The 16,798-nt window shown below is 32.3% G+C and overlaps 1 protein-coding gene across 1 annotated transcript in view; it reads left to right on the top strand.

Moving 5' to 3' along the window:
- LOC123660202 (potassium voltage-gated channel protein Shaw-like) overlaps positions 1-16,798 on the top strand; it is a 307,604-nt gene that overhangs the window by 230,968 nt on the left and 59,838 nt on the right. Inside the window, exon 6 of the mRNA XM_045595302.1 lies at positions 9,678-9,992. Within this exon, the coding sequence (XP_045451258.1) occupies positions 9,678-9,992 (315 nt within the window). The remainder of the gene's footprint in view (positions 1-9,677; positions 9,993-16,798) is intronic.

A 16,798-nucleotide genomic window follows, 5' to 3' on the forward strand; every position in this document is an offset into this window, starting at 1 on the left:
CGTATTTACTTGACTATATTTTCGTCTACCTTTGTTGTATTACATGTCGATGTAATTGAAGTCGGCTTTTTTTCCTTTGCGTACAAGTCGAACTCGGTCCACCCAGTCAAAAGTTCTGAAGTAAAATATATACAAAAAAAAGAAAAATACAGTCGAATTAAGAACCTCCTCCTTTTTTGGAAGTCGGTTAAAAATCAATTTGATACGTATTATTATTTTCTGTTGGTGTACAATAAAGTGTATTGTTATGTTATGTCATGTTAATCAACCACTCTTTAAAAAAATTGAATAGATTACGTAATTTGCCTAACTAAAAAAACATAAATAAAATAATAATTGAAAAAGCCGCCTTCATGATTTTTGTGAGTGTACAGTACATAATGTGTGAAATTGTTGTGATTTATTTAGCTATCTTTGTGTAATTATTGAATTTTTATCTTGTTCAGGCCTTTTTAGTTGACTTTCTAATAGTTGTTCTTCATGCAGGCGGCTTTTCTTGTTTTTTTTTTTTCTTAAATTATAATATTATTTTTAACCATTGTTATATCGCCGCAATTATATGTTAATTAATACATATAACCTATACCTATGTACTAATAACTGCGACAAACATGAGACATTACAAATTATATAGGTACTAAGACAAACGTTTTATACTATGTATGTACTACATTACATAATATATATATTATTCTTACACTTATACTATATACTACATGTATACACTATAATTATGTATGTATCTCAATACCCATTCTTACACACACCTCAACCATGTAATTACATACCTAATCCATAAATAAAGTACCTAAGTATTTCGATAATTACCCACAAAAATATAGTAATGTATCAAGTCACAAAGAGTATCCAAGTCAAAATAATAAAACATAATAATTAGTAGTTTACGAAATCCAATAATAGTAAAGCCGAAACACAGCAATACGATGCAGAACAAATTCAATAAAACAAGCCAAATTCAGAAAAATAGCACTATGCGCTATATGTACTTACTCGTAGTCAATAAGAAACGAAAGATGCGAATACTCAAATATCGTCAACAATTAATAGCTGAATAGCCGGCGCACGCACACTAAGAACGCGACAGTCACACGTAGAAAAAACGGAGCGGAGATGGTGCGGGGCGCGGTAGCGGCATGCAGCGCGACAGAAACATTTTATTCAAATACCTATTTTTGAAAAGTCTCTTCGGTACCCTTTCCTCTTAATTTATTTATATACAAGCTGTGCGCCACGGTTTACTCGCGTTTATTTCAGAAAAAAAAAGTAGCTTATGGCGTTACTCAGTAAGTCAACAATAAATAATTTTTCAATTTAAAACAGAGATTACGTTTAAAAAAACTGGTGTGCCCTAGACCACACGACTAAAATAAAACTTCTCTAGCTCCATTTAACTTATACCACCATCTCAACTTACGTTCGCCTCACCCGATCACACTTTTCGTAACGCTCTCGTCACGCATTCACCAGCTTACTTTCTAAGTCAAACGTGCTGTTATACCTAGGTTTAATTCGCGGTTGGTGCTGACGCCGCTATTTTAATTCCTTTTAAATATTCCATTTTCCATACGGTCGAGTCAGTTGCCGTTTACCATCCAGCGAGTCACTATATTTATTTTTTATCCAGAAAAGGAAAGTGAGGTGTTTTCAGTTACTGTTAGTGTTTGGACGATATAATAAACTTAACATTTTTGAATATCATATCAAAAATTGACCGCTCCAGCGGGATTCGAACCCGCGCCTCCGACTGACCGTGTCGGCGCTCTAGCCAATTAAGAAAGAAATTTTTGATATGATGATTTTTATTTTTCGGTTTAAGCGAACCGTGGCGTAATGTGTGGGTAACACAAAAATAAAATCGTACATAATAAACTTAATCAATATTTGAACAACTTGTGTGTTTATTTTAAAAAGACTACCGGGAGGTGCCGCGTAACAGTGCGCAAAGAAGTTTTACTTAAAAAAAAAAACAAGCTTTTCAGCTTTATAATATAAGTATAGATATTCTCAAGGGTTCTGACAGTTAATGAAGAGATAGACAGTAAGTATCTGATGCTAAATGATCATTGCTACTCTTTATCATCTGTAACATCAGAGAAGCCACAGATGTTGCTCGCTAAAATGATATAGTTCGTAGGAAATATGAGCGAGATTGTTGACTTCCGGCTCTTTCGGAAATTAATAATAAGCCAACTCCAACAGTAGACTAGGATAGTCTGAAATGATAAAGTGATGAATATCCTCGTGAATATCAGTGTGAAGTGACCTCACACTGTGAAAACGGGCTGCACGGGCTAGTCAAACATTAAAGTTTCCATATTTTTTTTAAGACTTAATAAAATAAAGTTTACAATTTAACTTCCTAATTTATTCCTATTTGTTGTTGAACTAAGTTGAAACAGTCTGGGAATCATTAACTGACCTGTAAACAGCTTTTTTTCCGTATAGAATAAAACTCAATTTACAACGCTGAACTACTTCGGATGGTAAATGTTTATTAATGTGGCGGAAACAGCTGCAGTAAAATTGACGACCAGTGATGGTCCATATCCTTAAAATTTTCAACAGAAGATAAACGCTGCTGGCGAACCAATTTTCTCAGAGTATGTACTAAGCAGTACCTGATCGAGCTCATCGTATAACAATGTTGTACTATAATAAAATGTCTCCTTAGAACAAAATTGAAGAAAACCAATCGATAAATTAATTTTAAATATTATCTAACATCACTTCAGCCTATGGTAGTCCACTGCTGGACATAGGCCTCCCCAAGTTTGCGCCAGACATCCCGGTTTTCCGCAATCCTTATCCAGCCTACACCAGCAATCTTACGTAGATCGTCGGTCCAACGGGCCGGAGGACGTCCCACACTGCGTTTGCCAATACGCAGTCTATCTGACTCTACCTAGTAATTGTCAATCATAATACAATCATAAACCCAATAATCCCTAAAGTGCTATAAATGTGAAACATTTAACGAATCTGAATCCCCACTCAAATCCTCGTTCGAAATTAAGTTAGACAAGTCCTTTAGTCCACGTAAACGTAATTTGATTCGCCTTGTATAAATGATCCTTCTCTAATCTAATTCGTGTTTCATATGGAAATGTGTCAAATAATATTTGCCTTGAGGCTTTAGTTTTGAACGTTTGTCTACGTCATCACTGTACAGCTAGAAAATCAAAAATAGTAAGCTTCAATGAAATTTTGAATTGAATTTTTGAATCGTCATTTTGTAAATTAGAATTATACGTATTTTTTATAATTCATTATAGTTAAAGTATCTCTTTATAGTTAAAAAGATGCGATAGTACCTGTTAGGAACAGTAACATTAAGAAGAAGAAAAAAGAATTATTCAAACATGTCGATTTTCTTAAAGTAAGGGGATTTGGCCTTTAATGAAATCTGATACCTGGACAGTGGAAGGCAAACAAGAAAAAAAAGGTTTAGATTTTTTGAAAATTACGTTCTTAAAAGAATGTTTTAAATGAGATAAATGTGTCTTCGTGATTCATTTTAGTTCTACAACACCTATCGACAAATAATAGGCTCATGTAATAATTATGTTTGCTAGCAAATGAAAAAAAAACGACTTCAATTACATCGACAAGTAAGAAAAAAAATATATAAATAATAACAAACGCACTAGTTGTCACTGCGATTTTCGAAGTTTGAGATCTGATCACATTCTGGTTTCCTTATCATGGTACCAAAAATAATCAGCAAAATCGGTTCGGATTTTTTAAACGAAAACTGGTGCTTGTCATGTGGTTCCATTTCAATTTGATTGAGATCTAACGTGTACTTTTTGAGTTATCTCTGATAATAAATATAAATTATCAGACGATTCGACTATTTTTTCGTCTCCCTATATTTTACATATTACTTGCCGATGTTATTAGAATTTTCTTCGTTTACGAGCAAATACAATTATCACACACACCCCGGTCCCAGTTTCAAGTATCAAAATAGTTATAGGTAGTAAAACCAGTTTATATATATTGCCTGACTAAGTTATCCCCATTATAATATTGTTAACCCTAAAGATGGCTTACCGCAGCAAAATCATCCCCTCACTACTCTTACAGGGGTTAAATTAATGCGTAGAGATATTATTTGTCTATCTTTCAACATTTACGACAACTTAACGGTCTTGTTTATTTAGAAGTTAAGTTAACTGATTACTCGTTAAATATTAATTTTGTTTGCCATTAAATTGGTATTTTGTAAAGCTTTTTTGTATTTCTTCTTTGATATCCTACTTTTTAATTACTTTGTTTTATTGTTGTTCAAATTGATGTTACTAAGCCGAAGGGAAAAAGCAGCATATCAAGTGAATCATTGACATAGTAATTCCGAAATCGACAGTAAATAACTTGACCTGATGCCGTATCATCAGGAATGCAGAACGCCTGATTCCTTATAAATATTCAGCATAATTATAGTTTAAGCTTATTAAATTGGGCATTATAAAACCAATTTTAATGGAATGTTCTTTAAACTATATTGAAACTATACATACTGCAATTTTTTATATTATAGATCATTAAAAACAACTTCTATAATATACAGCGATAATATTTCTTCTGATTCTCTTATATTTTTATTGATTAAATTTGGTGGCTTCTCTAGCCATATTACGCTTTGACTAGATTTCAGTTACGATTAGAGCATATAGTTATGAAAAATTTAAAATGTCAACCTAGGGAGTTATGTGAAATCAAAATGGGTGCCAATAACCAGCTAAAACTAGAGCAAGCCAACTATTATGTAAACACAAAAAAAAATTGTTACTTTTCATAATTAATCAATCTAACTATATAATTCTACTAAAATGTTAATCTAAAGTCGAACAAAGATCCAATTAACCAAACCAAGAACAAAAAATATACGTATTAGACAGCCGACAGCTGATAGCGATTTCAATGAGACTCAAATTTATCGGAGATAAGCTAAACTCTCAACAATCACAAACATTTGAAACAAACTTTCCAACTTGTAGATTTCAGACGATTTAGAGAGTGTGCACATTACAATATTTTTGTTCTGTAAAAATGGTAGCGGAATAACACAACATAATTAATATATGACTGACTGCGTGTACACTTTGTACGATATTCAACTACTCAACTACATGTTCAATGATCTTGTCGATCATTAATTTTCTGACTACTATTACAATGTCATTATGGAACTCCAGCAAAAAAAATCTTATTTTAGTCTGTGTAAATATTAATTTGAAAAAAACTCACTAATGAGTCTTTTCGTTCGAGACCTACGATGCCACGAAAAATCATTGGCGTCAAACTTATATATACCAAACTTTTTGCATCGAGTGTTAAAGATAAAAGATATTTTTTTACGCCTATATTAAGAAAAAAAATTCCACGGAATATATTTAGTTTAAGTACTCTAATTTTTTTCTTATTGGTGCCTGGTCCTTTAAGCTTTTTCTTGTTAAAACACAACTATTTTATAAGCGTTAAATATCAGTGTTAAATTAGCAGACGATTATCAGCACTAAAATAATGTACAATGTGCGATCACTCTCAGACGATTTATAACGGTCGACGGCTGGATAGTGATCACGAGGTTAATTCCAAAGAGATTTATCGTTTTACCAAATTTGTTTTAACCGTAAGGGATTTTGTAAAATACAGAATAGGAATAGCCTTATAGAAAAATGAAAGACAGTAAATTCAGATCTTGAATATTGATTTATTTTACAGAATAATTACAATGAGTAATGATTGCTATCTGTCTATAATATCAACCGGGGCTTATGGTTTTGCATGTTCTACGATACACGGTAGGAGGACACATATATATATATACTAGCAGTGCCCGCGGCTTCGCCCGCGTTGAAATCAGTGTGTCACAAAGTTTTCCCGGCAAACTTCCAGTGAAACTCTCATCAAAATCGGCTTAGCCGTTACGTAAACCTTCCTCTTAAACCGCATGAAAATCCGTTCAGTAGATTTTGAGGGAATCTATCACATACGCTTTTGGAGACTTTATTTTATAATACACTAACTGTTGCCCGCGACTACATCCGCGTGGTTATAAAGATATGCATTACTATTAAGATGTTTAACGCAAATTATTGTTTTATTTTAGTTACTTGAAATGCTTATCACACTGAGTAACTTTCTAAAAGGCACAATTTAGTATAATTTAATAGTTGTTTTTATAAAACCTCTCTATACACCACATTCTTAGTTTTATTTTCAGGCAGCAGTATAAATAACCTATCAGGCGAACTCATATGTTTCATACAAACTATCAACCCCAATTAAGCCCCTTAGCGGTGGAATATCGCAAAATCCGTTCTTAGCGGACGTCTACTAACTATAATCTACCTCCCTGCCAAATTTCATCTTTGTCCATCCTGGATGGATGAACACTCCAGCGGTTTTTGAGTTCTCGTGATGAGTGAGTCAGTGACCTTTCTCTTTTATATATATAGATTACGATGCATTATTTGGACACCATCTCATCATCTATAGAGCACACATTTTACATTTCAAGTCTCTTACTTCAAAAATATAGAACTTTCATACAAACTTCCAACCCCCGTTTTACCCCTTTAAGGGTTGAATTTCATAAAACCAGTTCTTAGCAGATGTCTACACCCCATAAGGAAACTACCTGCCAAATTTCAAGTTTGTATCTGTTATAGTTTCGGAGATTTCGTTATGAGGGAGCCAACCTACCATCCCCCGGTTTAACCCCAAAAAGGAGTTGATCTCTAAAAATACATTATTTGGACACCTTTTCACCATCTATGGAGTTTACATTTTAAATTTCAAGTCTCTTACTTCAAAAACATAGGACTTTCATTCAAACTACCAACCCCCGTTTCACCCCCTTAGGGGTCGAGTTTCGTAAAATCGGTTCTTAGCAAATGTCTACGTCCTATAAGAAACCTACCTGTCAAATTTCAAGTTTGTATATGTTATAGTTTCGGAGATTTCGTAATGAGTGAGTCAACCTACCATCCTCCATTTTAACCCCAAAAGGGTGTTGATTCCTTAAGATACATTATTTGGACACCTTTTCACTATCTACAGAGCATACATTTTAAATTTCAAGTCTCTTACTTCAAAAACGTAGGACTTTCATACAAACTACCAACCCCCGTTTCACCCCCTTAGGGGTCGAGTTTCGTAAAATCCGTTCTTAGTAAATGTCTACGACCTATAAGGAGCCTACTTGCCAAATTTCAAATTTTTAAGTGTTTCTGAGAGTTTAAGTTTCTGAGATTTCGTGATGAGTGAGTCAACCTACCATCCCCCGTTTTAACCCCAAAAGGGAATTGGTTTCTAAAGATAGATTATTTGGACACCTTTTTATCATCTATAGAGCATACATTTTAAATTTCAAGTCTCTTACTGCTAAAACATAGGACTTTCATATAAACTTCCAACCCCCGTTTTACCCCCTGAGGGATCGAGTTTCGTAAAATTCATTCTTAGCGGTAGTTTACGCTGTATAAGGAACCTCCTTGCTAAATTTCAAGTTTGTAGGTGTTATAGTTTCGGAGATTTCCTGATCAGTGAGTCAACCTAAGATCCCCCGTTTTAACCCCAAAAAGGGGTTGATTTCTAAATATTCATTATTCGGTCACCTTTTCACCATCTATAGAGCTTACATTTTAAATTTTAAGTCTTTTACTTCAAAAACATAGGACTTTCATACAAACTTCCAACCCCCGTTTCAGCCCCTTAGGGGTCGAGTTTCGTAAAATCCGTTCTTAGCGGATGCCTACGTCTTATAAGGAGCCTACCTGCCAAATTTCAAGTTTGTAGGTGTTATAGTTTCGGAGATTTCGTGATGAATGAGTGACCTTTCGCTTTTATATATATTATAGATATCCTCTATAGAAATAGATCCTTGTACAAATACAAATATCTGCCTCGAGTGGGAATCGAAAACGAGAACGTGGACGTTAATGTACTCGCATCACTACACTAGAACATTTTTATGTTGTTATATAAAATATTATTTGACCTTGAAGCTAAAGAAACGTTTTGCGGACAAAATTCTAAAAGCTATTAAGTGCATTAATCCAATTAATTCTGAAAATTCCATTAAAATCGAGCTGATATATCGGGTAGAACGTGTAGGTGGAGCGGAGTTTGCGAGTGTAAATTTAATAAATGTGACAGCAGCTTTAATATATGTTCTACTAAAACTTTTTTTAATCCTCTATTGGTCGTCTATTACAAACATTGGTTGTATTTCGGTATATTTTAAAGTATTTTGAAGTGTTTTTCTAAAAAACAATTAATTTCTCAGTGCTTATTCATTAGGTATTATAACAATATGTTGCACTAAATATTGTCATGAGGCTTATACTGATACTAATATCTGTTATTTTTGGTTAGGTGAGTCTATTACTCATTTTTTTTGTACATTTTAAATTTTCTTATGAATACTTTGTGACACATGGAGAAGTTTCAAAGCAGTGAGAACAAATCTTGATAAGTGCGATCAAACTTATAAGTAAAACAAACGTCCAATCTCTTCAGTTTTGTATAGTAAGTACAGATTATGAGGATTACGATGCAAAGCTAATTGTTACTAAAACAAAATAACAAAGAAAAATGAGAAAACGAGCATTATTGCAAGTATTACAAAGTTACCTCCAGTTTAAATGTTTTCGGTTTTGTTTTTTCGATTTTAATTCCTCAACCATAGAATCTTGACCCATTGTCTATTTAATATTTGAAGAATTATGAGGAAGTATTGAACATTCAAACTGGAACAAAAAATTCATATTTAGTATTCATTCCGAATCTGGCGATGTTGAATACGTAATAATGGTGACAGAATTTATGTTAATTTTATACAAGTACAGCGTTTTGGATTTAACGTGACATTCATACAATTGCACTGGATTTACTCTCACTGAAATTTACATTTATTTACATCTATTGTATTGTTTCATACTAACACAGTCTATAAATGTCCCTAAAAACCTTACTGAATAATAAAAACAAATATAAAGATTATTATTATTAAAATAAAAATGGAACTTTAAACTTTTTTTCTAATTGAATTTTTATAAAGCGCTCGGCTTTTTATATATTATAACTAGCAATACACTTGCGAATAGTTCGCACTAAATAAGTAAAAAAATTATTGATCATCACTCATGTTGACGTCGTTTTAAAATTAAAGCTGTCATATAAATAATTTTAATAATTAATTAATATACAAAAAAAAGCAATAATATTTTTTTTTTAGCTGTGGATGCCGGTAGAGTAAGCAATTATGTGTAAAATGATACATAATTTATGTGGAGTAATTCTGAGGTTTTTTTTTAAAGGGGGGCAAAGATCTTAACCTTAGCGTATTATTAATATATATAATCTGTCTTGTCATTGCATCTCTATAATCTTCATGATCATTTTGGCTTATTGCTGCTTTTTTAAGCTGCGGATAGTTTAAATTTGAAATAATAAGCCATGATAATGGCTTACCAGACCTGCTGATGAACTGCTGCTGAGGATTGTACCAACCTATATTTCATCTATATAGTAAGGAACAATTGCGATAATATCAAGCTACTTCTAAATTATTGTGTGGGTTATAAGTGGAATCAGGAGAATAAGCAATTTTCTGAATTTTGACGCATTTATTTCTTTTGTTCCAGGTAGCCCCAAATATAATAGAATTCGTCAAATCACCAGTCAACATAATCGACTTCATAGCCACATTAAGTTTCTACATGGACGTCGTCGTGGAACTGGCAGTTCTGAAAAGGAATGTGGACAAAGCTGATATTTTAGAATTCATATCTATCATCAAGATCCTCAGGTTATTCAAGCTGACGAGGCACAGTCCTGGCTTAAAGATCCTCGTCCATACATTCAAGGCTTCAGCTAAAGAATTGACGCTGTTGGTTTTTTTTCTCGTCCTCGGTATTGTTATATTCGCCAGTCTCGTGTACTATGCGGAAAAATCACAAGTAAGTTTAATTTTGTTAATTTTTTTTACTAGATAGCCTATACTTTTCGTCCTGTTGCAGTTTATAATTATTTATACGTTTAACACTTTTTTATGTTTATGTTTACACTGATATGTTTTTTATGTTTATGCACTATTTTTATGCACTATTTTTATGGTTATGCACTTATGTTGTCCATTCTACTCTTATAAATCATAATAATATTTATCTAGTACATTTATTTTAATAAACACATACTATATATAGGAGGAATGGTAAAAATTTGTCATTAAAGCCGTTGATGATTGAGATTATCACTCAAATATTGCTTACATTGATAATAGGTACAGTTATTATTTGTTCCAAACCTATATTTAATAACGCAGAAAACGTTGTAACATTAAAAATCCCAAAACAAAACTTTACCTCACCACTATTTTCAATACAAAGCAGCAAAAAACTTCGCGAATTTTGATGTACAGTAGCACAACAAATATACAAGATTAATTGCTAAAAACGAGATTTTGATCTGTTTGTGCAGTTTGCATCAGACCCAAGAAGTTTTTAAATCAGGTCAAGTTGAGTGTTGCATTACTTTATTATATGAACATTATATATTATAATGCAGAAAATTCTGAAACGATGTAATTTTAAACGGAAAAAAAATAATGATTTGAGATTACCCTCCAATAGCTTGAGGTGTTATCTACGAGTTACTCTTTTAGTAACGTATAAATAGCTACATAGTCTAAACTGCAATGAGTGTAAATAAAAAGATATATCTCAAAACAGTACAGTAAATGTAATTATGGAGACAATAGTAGAAAGTTAGTAACACCCGGCACTTTGTGTCCGAACCAGATAAACATATTTTATTAATTCTGTTATTTCTAGCTATAATTTACAGTTTACCTGGCTAATTGAATTAGATTACATTTAAATAATACTACTTTCAAGCAGTGTTGTATTCTTTTTGGCGAGTAAGGTGACCAGAGCTCCTGGGAGGGAATTGGAGCATAGTGTCGTCATCGCGCTTGTGATGCTTCTGGTGTTGCAGACGTCTATAAGCTATTGTAATCGCTTACCATCAGACGACCTGAAGGCAGGTTTGCCGACCAAGTTATACAAAAAAAAAATATATTGATTATTAATATGTATTAGAAACAATACAATTTTCTGTTAAATCAATAATGATTGAATCGAGAATTACTTTACTGTTTAACCTGCTGTCTATAAAAGAAGAGCATTCGAGTATTCAATAGCAGTTACTTCATGAAAGCTTTACGATGCGAATTGAAACGATATATATGTTTACCTCGCTTCATTTGGAATAAATGAAGATCATTTAATGTTAAACTTATATTGTACGACTGCGAATAAAAATGTACAAATTTATTTTCGAGAGCACACAACTTATTAAGCTGGCTGTAAAATATAAAACGTGACTCTGTTACTTATAGTGGCTAAACGTATAACAATACAAAGCCTAGATCATGATAACACTAAATAAATTTCAGGTGGTCTACTTTTATTATCTGAAAGGTTAAGTTAGTTAAGGTTGAAAGAATTAAAAAAAAATCTGTTACGACTTACTAAGCAAACCATTATCAGAACCCATCATCCACGGCCTGTTAATTTGTAATCTAGAGAATCTTATACTGATGATAGTAGCAGATATGTAGGTTTGTTTTATGTTTTTATAGCATTAGCCTATCTATAAATAGGCTTGTTATATGTTTGCTAATTATGTTTTGTAACCAATCGTCATATTTCTGCTAACAGTATAACCAAATCTGAAGTGGTTTTCATTAGCATAATTCGCACTAAATAAGTATAATAATTATCACTTTATAAAATTACAAAAAAAAGTATTTATACGTAAATTGATTTGTGAATAAAATATTTACCGACCGTCAATCATGTTGACATAATTTCAAAATTAAAGCCGTTATATATAAAATTTTAATAATTAATTAATTTACAAAAATAAAAGCAATAATTTTTTTTTTTGTTGATGCCGGTAGAGCAAGCAATTATCTATAAAATGATATATAATTTATGTGGAGTAATTGTGAGGTTTTTTTCTCAAAAGGAAGGCAATTATCTTAACCTTAGCGTATTAATATATATGATGCGTCACATAAAGAAACAAACATATAAATGTATAGAAGAGAATGAGATGGAATACATTACACATTATTTTATATTATCGATGAAAAAATCACTCGTGGGCTATTTTTCAAAAGTTTCACTTCTGCCGTGTGTGAATTACACACACACTTTTTCGTATATTAATTCTAAGGCGTCTTTTTCCATCAACGGTAAACTAAGCGTATATAAAAAATAAATATAGTATACGTAACATTTATATAACATTAACTGTACCCTGCGTGCTACACTTTTTTTTTTCGGTCGTACCAACTCAGAAACCTTTGTGGGCTCATGCACAACACTTTGCTGAAGATCATGACATGATCAAATGCATAGTTTACGTTAAAGAACACAGACAAACATTCATTTTTACACATATAGATAAAATCATATCTACGGTCAATCTAAATGTATGCAATAAGTCACAAACTAAAGCGTTATAAAAATAACAGTTGTATTTCCAACGCGTTACTTAATCTGTTTAAACAACGGGTATAAAGTTTTATCTAGGAAACATTTTGTAAATTCGCAATATAAAAGAGTGTAAATAATATTGTTTACATTTCAATGTTTTCAGATTTATTGTTGTGAAAAATAAACTTTAATAAAACTACTAATGTGACAAAGCGAAAAGATTACATTTTTGTTTGTTTGTAATGGATAATAAACAAAGCGATTGTATCGATTTTTATAAAACTATAGACTAGTAGCGGTGCTTGCGACTTCGTCCGCGCGGAATTAACGAAAAGTTATTGTTCAGTTTGCAGAGTTATGAAATAAATATTTTTTTAAAATAAAAGTAGTCTAAGTTACGCCTTATTACATCAGCTATCTGCCAGTGAAACTCCCTTCAAAATCGGTTCAGTCGTTTCAGAGATTAGCCGGAACAAACGGACAGACAGACAGACAAAAATTGTAAAAAATGTTATTTTAGTATATGTAGGTACCGTGTATGCATCCATATGCATTAAATAAATGTTTAAATTATTTTGTTAAAATTGATTTAAATGAGAAATTTTAAAATGAGATTGAACTCCTCGCCTTATTGCCTCCACTGGTGACAAGAGTGCTGGTGCATTTTTGCCCAGAGAATCGGCATAGCGATTCAACGGGGAAATGCTGTCAGCATTCTTGGCACAATTCCACGCGGACATGATTTATACCAAAACTATCTGTAAATATTTAGTTCTTAAGTTGTGAATTGTAAATATGTATAATGTTTAATAGACTATTGTTATTTTAGATAAATGTTTATTTTAATATTACAAAAAGACACTCTAATTTTATTTATTTGTATAGATTATCGCAAAGACCGTTATCACTGTATCACAAGGGCTATATTTTAAAAGGTGAAAATGGAACAGCCAAAATCGTTAAATCTAAAGAAGCAAGGCTGCAGATAGAAAGCTAGTATATTAATAATGTAAATACGTTATTAATTTAATTCACTTGATTTAGTTTATTTTGAAGTATTGTCCTTGTTTTAATAAAAAATAGAGTAAGAGATCTAAATATGTGTGTTAAATTAAAATGTGTTAGAACATACCATACCTGTAAAAGATTTTAAATGTAAGAAGAACTGGGCGAAGGTCGTTTTGGCGTAAGGGCGAAGGTTTCTTTTGTTTATTTACTAAGAAGACCAACAATGCTACATACAATAGGTTTTAAATTAATCCTTAGTTACACATTTTTTTTTCTTTTTGGCGCGAACTTGGGGAGGCCTATGTCCAGCAGTGGACTGCAATAGGCTGAGGTGACTGACTGACTGACTGACTACACGTTCTAGTGCGTTTACTGACTTACACGTTCAGTAATATGAATTAAAAGTAAAGGCATGCAAAAATTAATTAAAAGAAGAAAAACAACGAATAATTTAAACAACTAGTAAAATAGGAAACAAAGGAATTAAAAAGTAAGTTAAAGTAAGTAAAATAAACGATCGAGGCTTATACGAGAGAAAAAAACAAATTTTAATTAAATTACCCCTACACCTTACTGAAACAGTATTGAAGCTTAATATAATTATGCTTTGAAGTTACGGCAGTAAAAATATAGCTACCCCTCTCTTCCCGTGGCTGTCGTAAGAGGCGACTTCATTTAGATTATAGAGGCAGTTCCACTACCACCTTGGTCATTGATGGGCAACACACATGAGTTCACGCCATTTTTGGCGCGAAATTGTGGAAGCCTATGTTCAGCAGTGGACTGCGTTAAGCTGAAGTGATGATGATGGTGATAATTATTTCAAAACAACGTATTTAGATCGCTACTCTATTCAATAATGGTGAATATATACATCTCAAATTTACTCGTAAACGTTCCTTTACAATAATTTCCTTTCTTGCTTGGTGGTCTTGAAATAACTTAAGAAGACATCGAGACTGTGTTACCAGTTTGATTGACGTTTTTTATTCTACTATGTCATCTTTCTAATCTGATACCTCTATTATCTTTTTAGTCTTAGCTCTATGCATATGTTAAATTTTTAGGAAACATCAACGTACATATTTTTTAATCTGTACGTTGGCTGTTGGATATTATACCTTTGCCATGTTTCCGTACTAATTACACAACTGATGGTTAGCTAAAGCGTATGCAATCTGGTAACAATAGCTGTAGTTTATTCGTGCGATTAATTTTTTCAACGGTTCGATTTCAGATTTGGACAGATTTTTTTTTCTATACATTTTTTTTAGTCTATGTTAATGTCGCTATGTGACATTATGAGATCTTTGAAGTTCTTGATCACGTCAAGAGATTAGATACCATTGCTAGAGATACCAGCCACTTGCTGTTTCGTAGGGAGATTCTTTAAAGTAGTTCTCCTTCTTTAAGAAGTCAAACCCCTTGCCCTGCAGTAGTACGTTTACAAACTGACTTACTCTTAAATTATACATACATAGTAACACACGAAGTTTATTAAAATTGGAATATAACATTGTAATGGATTATTTCAATTGATTATTGAATCCTATTAAAAAAAGTTTAATTGGTAACAGTTAGAATATTTTTAAAACATTTTTTTAACCGCTTTCATCAGCTGGACATAGGCCTCCACAAGTTCACGCCGAAAATGGTGTGAACTCATGTGTTTGCCCATAGTCACCACGCTGGGCAAGCGGGTTGGTGACCGCAGGGCTGGCTTTGTCACACCGAAGACGCTGCTGCCCGTTTTCGGCCTGTGTATTTCAAAGCCAGCAGTTGGATGGTTATCCCGCCATCGGTCGGCTTTTTAAGTCCCAAGGTAGTAAAGTAAAGGTAAAAAAAATTTAATTGGTAAAAAATAAAATATTTTTTTAAAACATATTTTTAACCGCTTCATTTCGTCGCAATTAAAAAATCATAAAGCCAACTACAAAATTTCACGTTTCACAAAGAATGAATAAATTTATATAGCAGCCGTTTTAATTAGTACAATACCTGAAATTGTTTGTGTATGTTGCACCACAAAATGATACTTCAAAAGGTAATTAAATATAAATAAATGGTTGGAATTACGTGCTTTTGTACGATGATATTTTAATACGAATTAGTGGGCTGTGTTTTCCTGTTTATTAAGAGTGTGAGAAGTTAGCGCAGTTTGTAGTGACCCTACTTTCTGCTCCGGGGGTTGTGTATTCGATTCCAACCCCGAGTCTGGGTCTAATATATATATATATATATATTTATTTATATAATTATTATGTATGTACCTATGTTTATCAAAAAAATGTAGTTATACCAGTCGGCTGTTACCTATAACACAAGCATTAGTTTGTTTACTTTAGGAACAGATGACCGTGTGTGTTGTAAATATTTATTTATTTATTTACAACTATAAATGCAGGAGAAACAGCAAAATCTAGTTCAACAACTTATTTTAGACAACGAAGCAGCCTTAAATCTTGAAAATTTTTCCATCATTCTATAAATTAACAAAAAACAGTTAAATGATAAAATAACTAGGATTTCGAAATAATCGATTCAGGATTGTAAATAAAAAAAAAATATGTTTTGCCAAAAATCGTAGCATCTCTTGCCATCTGCATAAACAGTTTTAAAATATTTTAAGTGCAAAATTATTCTCAAGTACCTCAAGCCCCATTTTTAAGCATAGTCGTAGCTGTACAAGTACTTGTAGCCTTACGCTTATTTTCAATGCGTTTTTGAATTTAACTGAAATTAAATGGAATTATTTATTTCTTCATAAGATGATTATACACATTTCTTCAAATATATTCGCATATTTAATGAAAAATGTAGACATGCCAAATTGCGAAGTATGTAAATATGTAGAAGACGTACAACATGTTTTGATGGAATGCGTCCGTTACAAATGGAGAAGACGAGATTTGGTGTCCAAGTTAGGCCCGAATTTATTGGAAGTCGGCTTGTTTAATCAGATCTTGTCTGATCCAACATCTTAATGTGCCAAATCTATACTAGAGTTTGTATTTAGTAGTATTGAGTTAAGATCTAGTAATAATTTAGTATTATAATTTAGTTTATTTAAAATGTTAAAATTGTTAGTTATCAGAGTAGTAAGTAGTCAGAGATAAGTATAGTATAGGACTGTCATGTACAAATGTATAAAAGTCCCTAATAGAGATAGTAAAAAAAGTCTAATAAATCGATGAACGCTGGTGGCATGCACGAAAAAGGATGACTCATCGCCCCGTTACGCTCACTGTACGCTT

The sequence above is a fragment of the Melitaea cinxia genome, chromosome 15 (genome assembly GCF_905220565.1).
Source record: "Melitaea cinxia chromosome 15, ilMelCinx1.1, whole genome shotgun sequence".
Classification (NCBI taxonomy): Eukaryota; Metazoa; Arthropoda; class Insecta; order Lepidoptera; family Nymphalidae; genus Melitaea; species Melitaea cinxia.